The sequence below is a fragment of the Pseudorasbora parva genome, chromosome 12 (assembly GCF_024679245.1).
Source record: "Pseudorasbora parva isolate DD20220531a chromosome 12, ASM2467924v1, whole genome shotgun sequence".
NCBI classification, from domain to species: Eukaryota; Metazoa; Chordata; class Actinopteri; order Cypriniformes; family Gobionidae; genus Pseudorasbora; species Pseudorasbora parva.
The window spans coordinates 11,475,453-11,493,822 of record NC_090183.1 but is presented as its reverse complement, the minus strand read 5'-3'; the positions used below and the strand labels follow the sequence as shown (position 1 = coordinate 11,493,822).

Sequence of the window (18,370 nt, the reverse complement as noted above, 5' to 3'; positions counted from 1 at the left end):
AAAATGTTTAGATTCAAATTCGTTCCGGGTGATCTGCTTCCCAAAGAGGAAATCAGATGTTGCTTACAAATTTAGTGGAGATGAAACTCTGGACAATGAGTACATTTAGCCAAATCTTAGGATGGAGTATTTCATGTTTTAGTGTGTTTTACATTCCACTGTGGTTCCTCCTCTTTCCTTGTTCCAGTAAGATCAGGCCAAGTCAAGAAACTTGGCCAAAATGCAGCATAAATTTCTCCAGCCATCAGCATGCTCTAGGTCTAATGAGCAGGAGATAGAGCAGCTATTTTGATTATCCGTCTTAACATTAGAGGAAGTGACAGAATCTGGATATTGCTGGGCCTCAGCCAAGATACAGTAAATCACAGCTCTTAAGGAGAAAGCAGCTCATTTTTAATATTCCTAGGTAAAAAGCTAAAGAACTTCATTATTAGGAATGGCTCTCAAGTCTGAAATGCAAAACTGTTATACCCCATTCAGTTTATAAAGAAACCTCTTGTTGTTTCTTAATCTAAGTCACTGATTCTCAACCTTTTTAAATTGACTTGTAATCTGTTATATCTGGTTTCACAGATGATGCTTAAGCTAGTACCAGACTAAAATGCATGTTTAAGCTGTGTAATGGCAAAACATTTTTTAACTTCGTCACTTCACTGAATAAGAGACAAACATTAGCCAATTATCTTTATAAAGGTTTATTTCGTGCAAGAAAGAGCCACAGTCATCAGTGCCTGCATTGAGTGTGAAATGAAGACATAACAGAAATCAAAATCTGTTATACCACCATTGTCAAAACAAACCCTCTCAGTAGTTTTCCACATATGGTAAGAGTGTTAAACACTGCACAGAAGTATCCTGCATGGCAGAGACACATATTAGCTCCTGTATGATTTCAAACACACTAAATAAATAATCAATATACTTCATCAGTGATTATAATTTTCCATAACAGCTGTTTTAACTGAAAGCTACTTGCACTGACGTATCTTAAAATATATCAGTGCTGTTTTAAGATGCACACCAGTCATTTTTCTAAAGCATGTTTATAAAAGCTACTTAAATGTCTAATTATCCTGAATTAAGTAGTTTAAGTACTGAACATACATGATAAATAAACCCAAACAATTATATAAACCTAATAAAGATCTGTAAAGCTTATTTGGATTTTACAAAATGTTATAGTTATTTGGATATTAAGATGTTCTTTGTTTCATTATAATCATGGGGTTTTGGGGAATGAGCACAGATAATTTTCTTGAACATCTGAGGAAAATAATATTTTTATGGAAATTTAAAGAGTTCTAATATTGTATCAGGATATAAAGTTCTTTTGGCTCTAATTGGAGCCTTTAAGTGTTCACATGTTTTTCTCACAGATCCCAGTATTTCCTTGATTACATCATTCATTATTATCATTAAAACCAGATCTATTCTTCTTCAACTCAATGTTTTTGCTGAGATCGCTCCTTAAATGGTCGCTCCTAAAATGAGTTGTGGCGGCAGAGATTCTAACGCAGCAAACGTTTGCCCTCGTTCTCTGGCTCCGTAACCTATGCCTTAGTAGCGAAGTTCTCTCTGGTCCATTTTGGCTATTAACATGAGAAAAATGTTTTATCAGGAACTTGGACAGATTTATAGAGTTAGCCTTGACCATTTCTTATGGATGGGAGCCCATGTCTTGCAAAGATCTGGAGCTCTGGATATGAATAATTGAGGATAGGCATGTATGTTTCACACCACAAAAATTCAACCCACGTTTATGGTGATTAACATGTTTTAACCACTGACATCCCAGGAAGGGCATTCATTTGGTAACTTTAATTTAAGGTGACATAGTTACATGATACTACATTACTAACAGTAAATTATGCATATTAACATATAACTAACCCTCAACCAAACCCTAACCCTTTAGCAAGTACGTGTAGTTACTTTTTATCACTCAGCACTTGAATGTATAATTACAGTGTAACAAAGACACCTTCAAATAAAAGGTTGCACTTTATTTTAATGTGCCGTTACTGTGTACTAATATATTTAAGTACTGAGTAATATTACTACATGTCCAAACCTGATTCCAAAAAAGTTGGGACACTGTACAAATTGAATAAAAACAGAATGCAATGATGTGGAAGTTTCAAATTTAATTTTATTCAGAATACAACAGATGACCGAAGTGTTTAAACTGAGAAAATGTATAATTTTGAGGGGAAAATACGTTTATTTTAAATTTCATGACAACACATCTCAAAAAAGTTGTGACAGGGCCATGTTTACCAATGTGTGGCATCCCCTTTTCTTTTTATAACAGCCTGCAAACATCTGGAGATTGAGGAGACAAGTTGCTCAGGTTTAGGAATAGGAATGTTGTCCTATTCTGTCTAATACAGGTTTATAGTTGAGTCTTGAGTCTATAGACAAGAGTCTTAGATCTTCTTTGTCGCATCTTCCTCTTTATGATGCCCCAAATGTTTTCTACTGGTGAAAGATCTTGACTGCAGGCTGGCTATTTCAGTACCCCAGATCCTTCTTCTACACAGTCATGATGCTGTAATCGATGCAGAATGTGGTCTGGCATTTTCATGTTGGAAAATGCAAGGTCTTCCCTGAAAGAGACGACATCTGGATGGGAGCATATGTTGTTCTAGAACTTATACCTTTCAGCATTGATGGTGCCTTTCCAGATGTGTAAGCTGTCCATGCCACACACACTCATGCAACCCCATACCATCAGAGCTGCAGGCTCCTGAACGGAGTACTGATAACAACTTGGGTTGTCCTTGTCCTCTTTAGTCCGGATGACATGGCGTCCCAGTTTTCCACAAAAAAAAAAAACTTAAAATATTGGTTCGTCTGACCCCAGAACAGTTTTCCACTTTGCCACAGTCCATTTTAAATTAGTCTTGGCCCAGAGAAAACGCCTGCGCTTCTGGATCATGAGCTATAGAGTTTTAGCCGCTAACGGTGAATGGCATGGTGGATTGTGTCTGTTCACCGACAATGTTTTTTCTGGAAGTATTCCTGATTCTATGTTGTGCTTTCCATTAAAGTAGAATTATACACACAGAAAAATAGGGTGTCAAAATTGAACCTTTAGGGGTACAACAGCTTGTCGCTGGGGCAGTACCCTTAAAAGGACATCTTTGTACCTTTTTTTACTCCTAAAAGGTGCATATTAGTACCTTTGAGTACAAATGCGTACCTTAAGGTACTACTATGAACCTTTTGTGTTAAAAATGGTACAAAGATGTAATTTTAAGGGTACTGCCCCAGCGACAAGCTGTTGTACCACTAAAGGTTCAATTTTGACACCCTATTTTTCTGTGTGATGCAGTTCCGTTTAAAGGACCCAATATGGTTTTCCGGCCTTGACCCTTACGCACAGAGATTGTTCCAGATTCTCTAAATCTTTGGATAATATTTTGCTTTGTAGCTGATGATAACTTCAAACTCTTTGCAATTTTTCTCTGAGAAACTCCGTTCTGATATTTCTCCACTATTTTTCGCCACAGCAAATTGGTCCTCAACTGTTCCTTATATTTACATTTAACTTTTCCGGCCTTTTATTGCTACCTGTCCCAAAACTCCCAACTTTTTTGGAATGTGTATCTCTCATGAAATCCAAAATGAGCCAATATTTGGCATGGCATTTCAAAATGTCTCACTTTCAACATTTGATATGTTATCTTTATTCTATTGTGAATAAGTTTATGAGATTTGTAAATTATTGCATTCCTTTTTCATTCACAATTTCTACATTGTCCCAACTTTTTTGGAATCGGGGTTGTACTTACTAAAGGGTTAGGGTAGGATTACGGTTTGGTTGAGGGTTAGTTATATGTAATTATGCATAATTTACTTTTATTACTATAGTAACACAACAATGACAAGTTTTACCAAATAAAGTGTAACCAATTACTTTATATGTGACTTAAATCAGGTTTTTTTGTAAGTGTAAAACTGCCTGTTTAATTTTTGAACATAGATACACATACAATTATACTTATAATGAATTTAATAACAGAATGAGTAGTTTATCACATTTCCATATTATTATTATTATTATTTTCCACATTATAATTATATTTTTCCACAATTTAGAATTATAGTACAATCATCACAACTATTAAATAACACAACTGTACAGGAGTCATGTAGTGACAATAATACAAATAAAAATCTCTTTTAATATTTCATTTTCCTCAGAGTGAACAGCCTTGGCCTAGATTCCAATATTCTCTGGACATTTTCTCAACCAGCTTCATGAGGTGCATCATGGGATGCTTTTAACCCTCTGATGCACAGTGTTGGGGAAAGACTTTTAAAAGAGATGCGTTACTCCCTAACCCATTTCTGTTACTTTTTAAAGAAAGCAATGGTATGTTACTTTTCCATTACTTTTTGTATTGGCTGGGCTTGAGTGTTTGTTTTTTTAATTATTAAAAAATGTTTCTGCCACAGAAACTGAAATGAATAATCTTCAGGCTGAAGGAAATGCAAACTCAGTCAATAAATAGTAAAACAAAGTAAACTGTGTTTGAACAAGTTTAAAACTTTAAAAAGTTTGTAAATATAAACAAAGTTGTAAATAAAAAAGTAATGCATTACTTTACTAAAATGTATTTAATGAAAGTGGTGAAATACATATTTTCTACTATCTTCTATTGCAACAAACTCCTCAAAATATTATTTTTATAAAAAATGAGAATAGTTTTATTCTTATTTATCCATACATGGGTTACACTGTATTGAAGAAGATCCTAAATTAATTTCAAGCCTTTAGACTAAGACCAAAATGTTTTTAAAATAACGAGAAACATAAATTCAGACAAGTGTATGCAAACATTTCACCGGAACTCATTTCCCTCATAAAGAATTTAGACCATGTTACTGATTTTCTTGTTAATCAAGAAAAGAGGGTAAAGCAGTAAACTCAGGGTTCAACTAAGTCAAAGTTAACAACCATAGAGTCTAATCAACCTCAATCACAATAGTGTTCACAATAGCGGTCAAACAGATCCGCGGCCCACCTGAACAGGATGACGTAATGATGACTATACCTGCAGGACGTATAGGTCCAAACCTGGATGAATCTGGGAAGACAGGCACACTTTATGGAATGCTGTAGTTGTACAATACCAAATATGGCAGTGCATCCTCATTACTGAGAGTAAGTGCTTAGAAAATGTTTTATTTTCCAAGCAAATACCCTTACAACACTTTTAGATTTGAGGGGAACAATATTTTAGAATGTTGTTTTACAGCCTATAATAATTTTAAACGATGTGCTGTGCTATCCATGATTAAGAGGACATGGGGGTTGTCCACTCATGTGTGGTTACTAAATGTTCCCTATAACAATCCTCCCTTCCCACTAATCAAGACATTCATTTTATTACTATCAAGTGCAAAACATGCATATTAAACCCAAACACTCGGATACGGAGCGGCAGAAGAGATAAAGTGACCTAAATTTTAGTTTGAATGGGTAAGAGCAAATTATTTAAAAGGATCTAATTTTTTTCAACACCAAGTTGATTAAATTAAATTAAAGTTGATAAAAAAAAATTATGGGATATTATCCCATGATCTAAATTATTTACTTTATCTTCTAAATGGTTAAATCATTTTAACCAAAAAATGTTACAAATTTTTGTGTTCTTGTGAAATTTGTTAATTTTGGTTTTTTTTATTCCTATTTTATTCCCCTTTTAATAAAGAAATTGGCAAAAAAGTGAACAAATATTATACATAATTAAAGACCCTAAATGAAATACAGTATATACGGTCAAACCAAAATGTATGCAGACACCTTCAACATTCTCACATTATCACAGTTTATTCACTATAGTTTAGAAGATGGTAATAAAATATGACAAGAACTAACAAACAAATTCCTTTGATAATGCCGTCAACTTTGATAGAAAGGTATGTAATGGATTACAATCAACCAATCAACTGTCAGCTGTTACATTTAAGTACACAATTAGATAATACCAATTTAGGTCAACCAAAGTTAAAAGGGGTTAAATTTACACAGGTCAAAGTGTGTGAATAATTTTGGTCCCAAATTTTTATCAACTTTATAGTCCACTGTATGAAGAATTTTTGGTTTTATTTTGCTATCCTCACTTACATTAATTAACTAGTCTCCTGCACTAGTTAATATATATATATATATATATATATATATATATGGGATATTCGGGTATATGGCCCATGTCTATTACTTGTCTATTTATATGTCTATTACTTTGTACAAATTAATACAAATTAGTTGACAGGTATGCACTTACTTTGGAAGACTTGGTCAAGTAAACAACCGACTACAATATATGTGTGTATGTGGGGTAATAAACAAATATATACCAGAGACTTATTAAAATAAAAGGTACAAAAGAATGTGGAAATATCAAATGTGTGGTCAAAACATAACTGATAAAAGAGATCCTACGTAAAAATAAAAAATAACAAAAAATATGTGCTCATATCTATTTTCCATTCTCAACAGCTTCAGTGTGGTCCAATAATTCTCAGATATTTTCTCAGTCCATTAGTCTGCTTTCACCTTAGGTGGGCCAGATGACTCCTGATTGACCTGTGCTCCTGTTAGTCGCTCTCCTATGTGCCCACAGTAGAGAAGAGAACGCATGGGCCATTTCTGTTGAAGAGGATTCAAGTCTATCACTGGCTTAGTTAATCAAAACTTCTTTTTTTTTAAATCCTTAAAAACCTGGGAAAATATTACAATGTGATACTTTAAGATAGATAGACAAGTTTTGCAAGAAGTGAATGTAGTGAAGAGTCCTTCACCTTCACAGGATGTAGGTACTCTGCTCTCTGCAGGATGGGGTGCTCCCCCAACATCCCACCCTGGTCCAGTTCCAGGGTTTCAGTTAAGTGGGCGATGTAGTTGGTGGCCAGGACCAGCACATCCAGCTTGGAGAGTTTTGTGTCAGGAGGGACGGAGGGTAAAGCTGCCTGCAGGCTGTGGAAGGCTTGTCTGAGGTTGCGAACACGACTCCTCTCTCTCGCTGCATTCTCAGGAGAGTTTTGGCTCTTATATGCCCTGGATGGAGTTGTCGGTCCAGGCTTTGCCTAAAACAATCAAAAGGAATGAGTGAAAAATGTTGTCATGTTTTGTGAATCTTCAGAGGTGGGTCCCACTTTATATTAGATGTCTTTAACTTCTATGTACTTACATTAAACAATTTTGTTATGTATAGGTCATTTAGTGTGTTCATGTTTTATTTAAAAATGCATTTGAGGTGGGATAGGGTTGAGGTCAGGAACTGGTTTTGTGATTAGGTTTAAGTGTGGGTTAAGCAAGGGAAGGGTCAACATTGTAATTATAGAAATAAATGAAAGCTTTAATTACATGAATGTATTTTTAAATATGATGCTAATGCATGCATGTACACAATAAGTGCATTGTATCGTATTATTAATTTAAACGTTAGTACATAGTAGTTGAAGATAATAAAGTGGGTCTGAAATGAAAATGCTTCCATTTCAACTGTCATTACAGATTATATTATAACTTGAAAAAAAACCTATAATATGCATTTTCTTAGTTTTGGAATTTATATTTATTATATTATTATTGTTGATTTCATTTATTTATTCATTCATTTGTATTTAAAATAATACTTTTTTTTATTTTTAAAATCCAATATTCTGCATTGAACTATTTTGGGACTAATTTGGAAAAAAGACACACTATGTAAGAAGTCATGATATTAACTGATGTGCATTAATACACAATAAAAACCATAGTGATGATTTCTCATTGCTCTTTATAACCAAACGATTTTAAATCCTTTTGAGCGCAAACCATCCGCTACTTCTTTTACTCACCCACTTCTTTGGCTCTCGATGTGTTGCCTGTTTTACGCATGGTTGTGTCCATCTCTGCGTCCGCATACTCTTTCCTCCCATCTCTCCCCGCTCCTGTGCCACATCCTCTTGGACCGCTCGCTCTGCCATGGGAATTACCGGCGAGGCCATCAAACCAGCCTCTAAATGACAGCACTTCAGCGTCTCCTTCGAGCTGCGTGAAGGGGCTCGGCCCTCTCTTCCACCCAAAGGCCCAATGTCCACTCTGCTCTGCTCCATCCCCTCCCTCTGCCTTATCTGGTGAGGTAATGTGGGGATCTTCAAGCGGTACGTTATCTCTCGCCCTGCCTCCCACGGGTGCTCACTGCCAAGGGAGCAGACTCAGGAGAGTTGCATGGTGTCCCCAGGCAGGTCGGCAACAGTGGAGGGTCTTGGGAAAAACATAGAGCCCTTTTGCAGCTGCAGACCCACAGCAGACGCAACCTTGACCCTTCAGTTTGCTGGGGCGACATGACCTAAAACAATGAAAAGTTACTGTGTAAGCTGTCAACGTGATGGGTGTTGATCAGACTGCATGGAACAAGTTTTTCAAGGATATCTGGATAAAGAGATGTGATGTTAGCATTAAAACATGAAATATTGTTATTACTCCAGACCAGTGATGTAGAAGGACATGGTTCTTAAAATACAAATCGCATCTGCTGTCTAACTGCTACTGGCTGACAAGACATCACATATTTGAAAAGAATGCAGGCAAATGGAACAAAGTTCCTTTCTACTTGCACAACTAGATTTAGAGTTTCCAGTTATAGAAGTAAAAAAAAAAAAACTAGATCCATACACTATATTCCCAAAAGTTTTGTGATGTCGGCCTTGATATCACATGAATTTTAATGACATCCCATTCTTAATCCGTAGGGTTTAATATGGAGATGGCCCACCCTTTGCAGCTATAACAGATTCAACTCTTCTGGGAAGGCTTTCCACAAGGTTTAAGAGTGTGTTTATGGGAATTTTGACCATTATTCTGGAAGCACATTTGTGAGATCAGACACTGATGTTGGACAAGAAGGCGGCTTGCAGTCAATCTAACTCATCCCAAAGGTGTTCTATTGGGTTGAAGTCAAAACTCATCCATGTCTTTATGGCCCTTACTTTGCGCTGGCATGTTGGAACAGGAAGGGGCCATCCCCAAACTGTTCCCACAAAGTTGGGAGCATGAAATTGTCCAAAATGTCTTGGTATTCTGAAGCATTAAGAGTTCCTTTCACTGGAACTAAGGGGCCAAGTCCAACTCCACCAAGCTTTACACTTGGCACAATGCAGTCAGGCAAGTACCGTTCTTCTGGCAACCACCAAACCAGATTCATCCATCGGATTGCCAGGCAGAGAAGCATGATTTGTCACTCAAGAGAACATGTCTCAACTGCTCTAGAGTACAGTGGCGGCGTGCTTTACACCACAGCATCTGATGCTTTGCCTTGCACCTGGTGATGTAATACTTGGATGCAGCTGCCCCGCCATGGAAACCCATTCCACGAAGTTCTCTGAGCACTGTTATTAATTGAGCTAATCTGAAGTCCACATAAAGTTTGAATATAGCTATTGACTCTGCAGAAAGTTGGCAACTTCTGCACACTGTGTGCCTCAGCATGCGCCGACCCACTCTGTGATTTTACGGTGCCTACCATTTTGTGGCTGAGTTGCTATTTTTCCCAAATGCTTCCACTTTGTTATAACAGTTGACCATCAAATATTTAGAATTCACTGAGCTCCTGAGAGCGACCCAAAATGTTTGTAGAAGCGTATGCATGCTGCTTTATTTTATAAACCCGTGGCCATAGAAGTGATTGGAACACCTGAATTCAACGGTACTTTTGGCAATATAGGGTATGTTAATATTTGAAACAGTATTTTCCAAAAGGAAATTCAAGATATAAACACATATTTATACATATTTACATTGTGATATTATTTTCTTCTTACGATAGAATGAAATAAGAAAAAAAGTGTCTACAGCATGAGGGAAATCATAAAACTTGGCCAGGAGACAAAAATAAAATAAAATAAAATAAAATAAAATAAAATAAAATAAATAAAATAAAATAAAATAAAATAAAATAAAATAAAATAAAATAAAATAAAATAAAATAAAATAAAATAAAATAAAATAAAATTAAATAAAATAAAATTAAATTAAATTAAATTAAATTCTGCTAACACATGAGTATATTAAATTGTTTAGGACCATTATATATACAATTAAATATAATGTGTATATTCTGGCCAGGGTTGCACTTAACTCATGATAAAAATGAGTAAAAAATGTTGGAAAGTGAAAGTGTTTCACCCATATAATTTGGTTTAGGAAGAATTAAATTCAGATTTTTGATCGCAGACTTTAGTATTTTGGTAAATCAGAGTGCAATGTGAGGCACTGTTGAGATTACTACGGTAACTTGTGGGATTATTGGTGGGGTTTTTTTTTTGGAAAAAGGTCTGAGAACCAAGCGAGAGCAGGGACATGTTTGATTGTAGGTGAATTAACTGAGATATTAAAAATATCTACTGAAAATGTGGTTTAAATGGATTTGTATTTTAACACATACTTTGCAAACCCTTTTCCGTCTTTTCCTCACTGGAAATCCAAAGAAACATTTGGAGGTCAACTCAGACGTAAACAGTTGCGAGCACATTTGTCGATCATCGATTGCTCTGCGAACGACTGCCATGTCTTCCATTCGCACGCATCAGGAACCACATGGTGGCAAAGTGTCTCTCCACACAGAGGGAAGTTCGACTGTAATCAGATGTGTTTTCTATATTATTGTCGTTTAATAAGATAAAATGTCGCAGGTACAGGCCCGGTTCTTCACCGAAAACAAAAAGTGAGTAACTTATATCTGGTGTGCATAACACAAAACGGAAACGTTTAGCTGTAACAGTTAGCTAGATAATAGATATTCAGCTGACATTTGCTGAGACATTATGTAACGTGTTCATATGATGAAAATGGTAGATGTAGGCTGTGTTTGTATCAGATATAATATGCTTTTCTCTGTAGGTATCTGATAGATGATGTCCCATTCTCCATTCCTGCCGCCTCTGAGGTGGCGGATCTCAGTGGTGTCATCAACAAGCTGCTGGAAGCTAAGAATGGTGAGTTTGTTACCTCCAATACATTTATTTTGACCGGTTTTTAACTTGTTATGGTGCAGCAAACATACCAACTACAAGACATCTTAAAAATCACTTTCCAAAAAATTGTGTGGAATCTAACAATACGATTATTTCTGTTGATTTAATGATTGAAGCTGTCTTCAGTCTTTTGAAGCTGCAGTGCTTGGTTATATATATATTTTTTTATTCACATTGTTTATGTTTCTTTTTACAGCTGGACACAAACAAGTTGAGTTTGATTTCTTGGTACGGGGACAGTTTCTCCGCACTTCACTGGCCAGTCACATGGAGACAGAGAACATCTCAACGGTATGCAATGCATTTAATGTAGTCTCACCAACACATCTGTAGAAAGATCTTTCTTGAGAATGAAACCGCTAATCTGTTCAACGTGCCAAAACATTCTTATGTGATCTGTTTTTGTATGTGTTTACAGGAAGAAGTGGTGGAAATAGAATATGTAGAGAGGTTCACAGCCCCACAGCCAGAGGAGTGCATAATGCATGATGACTGGATCAGCTCGGTGGAGGCCGATTCTGAATGGTGCGCTTCAAGAAGTTAAAAATCTTTTTGTTTGGATGGTTTTGATGTGGCTGATCTATTAAAGTCAGTTCTCTGCTTTGTGCCCAGGATCCTCACAGGCTCGTATGATAAGACTGCACGGATTTGGTCTATGGAAGGGAAGGCTGTGATGACTGTGGCTGGACACACTGATGTTGTGAAGGATGTAGCCTGGGTGAAGAGAGGTTGGAAATGTCCAAATATAGATGCCTAATATGTTTTTATGTATGAAAGTTTGAGAACTGATGATGCATGAGGTTTCTGAATTTGTCCATTTGATGGTTCTGTGGCTTTTAGATGGTCTGAGCTCTTTGCTCCTGACGGCATCTCTTGATCAAACAATCATGTTGTGGGAGTGGAATTCCGAACGGAACAAAGTGAAGGCTCGGCACTGTTGCCGTGGACATGCAGGAAGTGTAGACACAGTTGCAGTTGACCCCACTAGGACAAAGGTTTGTGTGTGTTGTTTACAATGTGTCATGGCACTAAAACATAATACTACTTACCTTTAAATTGCTAAATTAGTATAGCAAGTTGGCCTCTTTTCCTTAGCCATGACCGCATCCATATTTTATTCTCTTTTGCTTCCTCCTCTTTTTTCAGTGCACATAAAAACCACAATGGCCAGAGTTCTGCTCTGATTGGCTGTTTCACTCCATTGCTGCTCAATGACAGCTAACACATCTATAGCATCCGTCATGGCAATGATTTTACAATGATAGCTTCTCAAATTTGAATCACAAACTGAACTGGGTAGCGCGTAAATATGTTGCTTGTACAGTAACGTTATAGTTTGACAGTAGAATACTGATTTAAAAGTCGATTTATGTAGTAAAACAAAGTAAAGTAGAAGCCACTCAAAATAGTCAGTGTCATGTTTACTACTCACCCGCTGAAAAATAACGGCCAGATTTCAGTAATTAAATCCCCCAAACAGAGCTTTTCTGTGAAAAAAAAACCCTGTATGATATCCAGTGTTATACCTAAACATGTCCAATCTGGCAACCATATGCACGCAAGCTCTCTTGTGCGCCAGTGAACTGAAAACACCAATAAACAAGTAAGCTGCATTTTATCAATCTCCATTTGAGATGTTCTGCTTCAAGTATATCATTCAGCCTACATTTTAGACTTGTCTTTTTTCGTCAACGATATTGCATGTTTATATAACGCTTATCACACTGTAGGCTAACGTTACGCAGTGACTGTGATGTAGCCTAATCTGAAATACAAATAGGCAGAAACACCATACTTCAGTTCTCAAAAATATAAATATATAACTTACATTTTTTACAAAATGAATAGCCTTGTCAAATGACTATCGTTTTAACTTATATGGTGGAAAAGGTGACGTTTGCTAGAAGGATCGAGTGAACGATCTAAGCAAAGTATCTACGGTTGTATTTTGTAATACAAAATAATATTACCCTTTGTCATTAGACACTATTTATTTTGGTATGGTACTTGGTGTTTCCTATTGTTACTGTACTAGCATCTTGAGTTATCTAGACAATGCTATCTCTCTAAGAAACTTTCAATTTATCAGAAACTGTTTAAACAGCCAATAAGTGGATAAATCGCTACTTACTGCTTGCAGGTATACTGTTGTAATTGCCACTTTCTTCAGTTTAAGACTCGTTGAAATGGGCCGAACAAACGCACGATCTTGAATTTAATTGTTGTGGTATCGGATTATAAACATCAACCATGACTGTTGACATTTTTTTTATCTGTGGGAAGGGTAGAAAAAGTCTCATGCACAGCCTGGAACATGAAGTGTGTCCATGCGCAGCTTGTTTTGATGATTCGCTCCCATTTCCGCCTGACAATGCACATGTTTGAACAGATGCAAATGTTGGGGACGTGCATATAAATGATCCCCAATGCTTGTGTCACTGTTGGGTTTATGTTGAGAAGAACTTTTATGGATTCACAAGATTTACATAAGAAGTAGGAGGCAATGACATTTGAGACTCAGAATCAGTATGTTATGTCAATGTACTGAAATCTCATTATTACACCATGGCAAGGTTAATTCAATTTTTCATTCAATGGCACCTTTAATGATGAAATATAGGCTAATTTAGATTTCAATCCATCAAAAGGGATCGACATGCGTATTTACTGTTGTATTTTTTGTTGTTGACAAAACTAGCAGGAAATAATATTAACCTTTACCATTTGACAAACTGTTATGTGAGCTACTTGGAGTTTTTTTTTACTTTAGCCAATTGTTAACCAGTTGTTACTTTAGCATCTTGCATTAGCTCTAGACAACTCAGGGGATATTATCGTAATGTTGTCTTACTAAGAAACTTTCAATTTAATACGAAATGGGTTCGACAGTCAAGAAGTGGATAAAATCACTACTTCCTGCTTCCAGGAATACGGTTGAAATCGGCCCTTTCTTCAGTTTTAGACGCTGAGCGAATCCTGCTATATTGCCCCAGGTTAGATAAACTTTCTGTGGTGAAATGGGCCGAGCAAACGAACAACTTTGAATTACTTTGTTGCGGTATCCGATTGTAAATAAACATCAACCATGACTGTTGACATTGTTGATCTGTGGGAAGGCTAAGAAAAGTCCTCACATCCCCTGCACAGCCTGGAACATGACATTTATTTCCATGATCTGCCGTTTTCGCTATCCTCGCGTGACGCTTGTTTATCTGCTGAACTGATAATTCAGATGTGCAGTTCCGCCTGAAAATGAGCATGTGCTGACATGCAAATGTTAGGGGCGTACATATAAAGGATCTCAGCGATTGCGTCACAGTTGGGGTTATGTTAAAAATAGCCTGTTTTTCAGTAGTGTTTTTACAAACAAGATTTACATATGAAGGAGGAGGCAATAATGTTTGAGACTCACAGTATGTGATGTCCATGGACTGAACTCTTGTTATTTCACTATGGCAAGGTTAATTCAATTTTTCATTCTAGGGCACCTTTAATTATAATTATAATTACACCAAAAATAACATCATTTGTTTCGTTTGCTAGTAATGTGTCTTTCTCATGTTTTTTTCTTCTTCAGTTTTGCAGTGGCTCATGGGACAAAATGCTTAAGATATGGTCAGCAGGTATGTTTTTAGTGTTTAGTCTTCTTTCTGTGAAATTAGTAATTAAAAAGGACGAGGAAAAACACCCACCATTAAAAAAGGAAAACAAATACAGGATGTCTAGTAAAACATTCATAAAACATGGCTTGTATTGTTGTTGTTGTCAGTGCCAACAGAGGAAGAGGATGAAATAGAGGAACCCAACAGGCCACGCAAAAAACAGAAAACGGAGCAGATGGGGCTCACACGGGTATCTATACATGTTCTTGACTCAAAGACTTGTTCTCAGTTGATGGTTTGTAGTTTCACTAATTCTTGTTGTGCTCTAGACTCCCCTCATGACTCTTTCTGGACATAATGAGGCAGTGTCTTCAGTGCTTTGGATGGATGCAGAGGAACTGTGCAGTGCGTCATGGGATCACACTATCCGTCTATGGGATGCAGAAACGGGCGGGCAGAAGAGTACGCTAGTAAGTAACACCAGTTCTCCATCAAAGAGTAGTAGGGAGTCAAGAATTTTGCACCATTAGTGTCATCCATAAAACAACTGTTTTCTGGCATGTTCACAAAACACTGCTTGTTCTGCAATTGGTTGAACAAATGGAAAGTCCCATCTTAAATGTATAGAATTGGTTGAGCCACTGTTGGATGTTTTGGGCAGAACATAAGGATTCTCCATCGCTTTTTCATATTAAACTATGTTATTCCCTTAACTAAAAATGAGTTAATACATACCTCTCTCGTCGATTAAGTGCGTTCACTTAATCTCTCTGACGCACGGTGACGATCTGATAGCATTTAGCTTAGCTCCACGTTTTCCCTAAATACAGTTACACGAATAGTTGAACGTCCAAGTATGGTGACACAAAATAAAACGTGGCGCTTTTCTTAGCGGATTAAAAAGGAGAACTATAATGTATGGCGGAATAGCACTTCTGAGAGTACTTCAGACTCTGCGCAGTAAAAAGTCACGCCTGAAAAATCCTCTCCCCCATTGACGGAAATGAGAGGGTGAGGGGGAGATTTGAGGGAGGATTTTTTAGCCGGGACTTTTTACTGTGCGAGTTGAAGAACTCTCAGAAGTGCTGTTCTGCCATACATTATAATTCTCCTTATTAATCCGGTTAGAAAAGCGCCACGTTTTATTTTGTGTCACCATACTTGGTCGTTCAACTGTTCGTGTAGCTGTATTTAAAAGGGAAAACGTGGAGGTGTTTGGTCGCTTCTAACTTGATTTCTGTTTGGTACCATAGTGAATGAACTAGGCTTTGTGGGCTAAGCTAAGTGCTATCAAAATGTCACCACGCGTCAGAGCGATTAAGTGCACTCACTGAGACGAGAGAGGTATGTATCAACTAAGCGGCAACCTCCCGCGATCTCTTTTAAAGCCAATACGGAAGTAATGTAAACTGCAATTCCTCAACTGGCCACTAGGGACAGGCTCCAGAAGGGAGCAGGATCTTATTGAGCCCCATGTTAAAATTCCCAACTTTACAGCAGAAAAAAACATGTTTACAGCCTGGTACAAATTGTGGTTTTGGTCCATACGGCTAATTTTGACCTTCATGACAACTGTGAGGGGGGTGAATTTTTTTCTAACTCATTCGTTTACGTTACATAAAGCCTTAAAGTTCTGCATAATTAAGGCCTTGGTTACTTTGAGTGACAGGTGGATAGCCATTTATCCGCCGTCTATAGTCATTGCGTCACCTAAGCTCCGCCCACATCCCACCTTTTTGCCCATTTTCTGTTATCCGGGAATGACAGGCGATGACTCGCTCGCATGATGGCAACGCCCAGCTCGCCCCTACTTTAAGCTTCAGAACGGCTTATTGGAATCCTATGGGTGACGTCACGGACACTAGGTCCATATTTTTAATAGTCTATGGTATGAACTCGTTTTAGTTAAGGGAATAACATAATTTAATGTGAAAAAGCAGTGGAGTATCCCTTTAAACAAACATGATATGATGGGACCACAGTGTCTTCTATTTATCACTACTGGTCTCTGCGTATTCTAAGAAATGAAAAGTAAACGCATCATCTTTAAGGGCTGCTGGATTTACAAACTAATGTTCTTGCATTGCAGATGGGCAGTAAGGTTTTTAACTGTATCTCATACTCTCCACTGTGTCGCCGCCTGGCCTCGGGCAGCACCGATAGACACGTACGACTATGGGACCCAAGGTCTAAAGGTGATTATCAGAGATTACAAACTAACAGCTCAAACTAACAGCTATTTAAAAGCTTTTATTATTCATTGCTCATCTCACTTTTATTTCCAGATGGCTCTCTAGTTCTCGTCTCACTTACGTCCCATAATGGTTGGGTGACAACGGTCAGGTGGTCTCCATCTCATGAGCATCAGCTGGTGTCTGGATCTCTTGATAATGTGGTCAAACTGTGGGATAGCAGGAGGTGTGTGACTCAGAGATATTTCATACCTAGTCAACGTCTTGTTCCTGCATGTCTGTCCCTAACAGTCTTGGTTTTTTCTTTACAGCTGTAAAGCTCCACTGTATGATCTTGCTGCCCATGAAGACAAAGTACTGTGTGCTGACTGGACAGAGAATGGGGTATATCAAACCATTCAAATATTTAAACTCTAAAAATCAAAATCAAAATCTCCAGATCAGATTAAGAGCGATGATCAAACACAGATGGAGTAGACTGAGTCCATCAACACCCCTAATGCTTCACAGTCCTGTAGCTCGTCCTGGGTCCACATTTCATTCAGTAACATTAGATAGTTTTGATTCATATGCTGTTTAATGTTGATAATTTTAATATTTTACATATGCATCTGCTTCCATTCGATCGCTTGTTTTACTGCATCTTCCTCAGGTGTGTTTTGATTAGGAGATTCTGTACTAAAATAAACTAAAATTATTTTACGCATACAGATTATGCGTAAAATAAACTTTTTTTAAAAGAAACGTTCCCACATTCAAGTGCTGATAGCATGAAGCTAGAATAAACATTTTTTAAAAAGAGCAGATGCTCTGTTCTTTCTTTTAATATATTGCATGTCCTGATAATCCTTGAACTGCTGACGGTGAAAGAGTTAACAGTAATGAAACTTGAAGCATATTGCTGTGGATGTATCTCAAATTCTTTTCTCTGTCTGCTTTTCTCTCTAGTTGATTTTGAGTGGAGGGGCAGATAACAAACTCTACACATACAGATACTCCGCCTGCGTCACGGATGCAGGGGCATAGAACTATCTTCAACTTTATCGCCATGGGAACATAAGCAGCATCTCCTTACAAATTTATGAAAATTGTATTTTAGAAATCAGCTACAAACAGACTAGAAGACCTTACAGCCTTACAAGAGACACATCTGAGTAAATTGTGTGTGAAACCATTCTTATGCATGGTGCCGCATCTGATTCAGTGAGACAGTTTATGTATGAATAGGTTGAAGATTTGTTTGCACATTTGTTCTGTTTTATGAGTAAGGCCTATTGTCTCATTCAGTTTGAGTACATTCAATTCAGTGCAACAATTTACATAAGAATGGGGTTACCAGTGATTTGCACATAAGTGCTGCTCATGAGTGTAAGGCATAGTCTTATGTTTTAGTTTGCTTTAATATTCAGTGTTTAATCCTATGATTTTCAATACAGTGTCTGAAACCAGTCATGTGTCTGTTTTTACTTTGCCTTCTCATATATATCAAATTGTGTGAGATTGGTAAATTGGGAAGTGTTCTGTAGTTTTGTTAACTTTAAA

At 37.1% G+C, this 18,370-nt stretch overlaps 2 protein-coding genes across 2 annotated transcripts; one reads left to right on the top strand and one right to left on the bottom strand.

Annotated features, from left to right (window-relative positions):
• Positions 1-6,246: 6,246 nt before the first annotated feature.
• Positions 6,247-8,348, bottom strand: tcf23 (transcription factor 23). Its single transcript, XM_067458616.1, has 4 exons — positions 8,308-8,348; positions 7,858-8,200; positions 6,814-7,098; positions 6,247-6,661 (listed from the first exon to the last, which is right to left on the bottom strand). Exons 1-4 carry the CDS (start codon positions 8,346-8,348, stop codon positions 6,554-6,556), a joined length of 777 nt encoding a protein of 258 aa, XP_067314717.1. The 3' UTR covers positions 6,247-6,553.
• Positions 8,349-10,557: 2,209 nt separating this feature from the next.
• Positions 10,558-18,276, top strand: wdr12 (WD repeat domain 12). Its single transcript, XM_067458294.1, has 13 exons — positions 10,558-10,724; positions 10,901-10,995; positions 11,231-11,325; positions 11,453-11,559; positions 11,647-11,762; positions 11,875-12,029; positions 14,612-14,657; positions 14,804-14,886; positions 14,966-15,106; positions 16,726-16,831; positions 16,922-17,054; positions 17,140-17,212; positions 17,777-18,276. The coding sequence occupies exons 1-13, from the start codon at positions 10,684-10,686 to the stop codon at positions 17,852-17,854; spliced, it is 1,269 nt and encodes a 422-aa protein (XP_067314395.1). The 5' UTR covers positions 10,558-10,683; the 3' UTR covers positions 17,855-18,276.
• Positions 18,277-18,370: the final 94 nt, after the last annotated feature.

Coding starts and splice junctions, on each gene's coding strand:
- tcf23 (XM_067458616.1), bottom strand. CDS start 8,348: ATGTCGCCCCAGCAAACTGAAGGGTCAAGGTTGCGTCTGCT. Junction 8,201..8,307: donor GGGTCAAGGTTGCGTCTGCT/GTGGGTCTGCAG, acceptor CTCCCTTGGCAG/TGAGCACCCGTGGGAGGCAG. Junction 6,662..6,813: donor AGTACCTACATCCTGTGAAG/GTGAAGGACTCT, acceptor CCTCTTCAACAG/AAATGGCCCATGCGTTCTCT.
- wdr12 (XM_067458294.1), top strand. CDS start 10,684: ATGTCGCAGGTACAGGCCCGGTTCTTCACCGAAAACAAAAA. Junction 17,055..17,139: donor AAACTGTGGGATAGCAGGAG/GTGTGTGACTCA, acceptor TTTTCTTTACAG/CTGTAAAGCTCCACTGTATG. Junction 17,213..17,776: donor CTGACTGGACAGAGAATGGG/GTATATCAAACC, acceptor TTTTCTCTCTAG/TTGATTTTGAGTGGAGGGGC.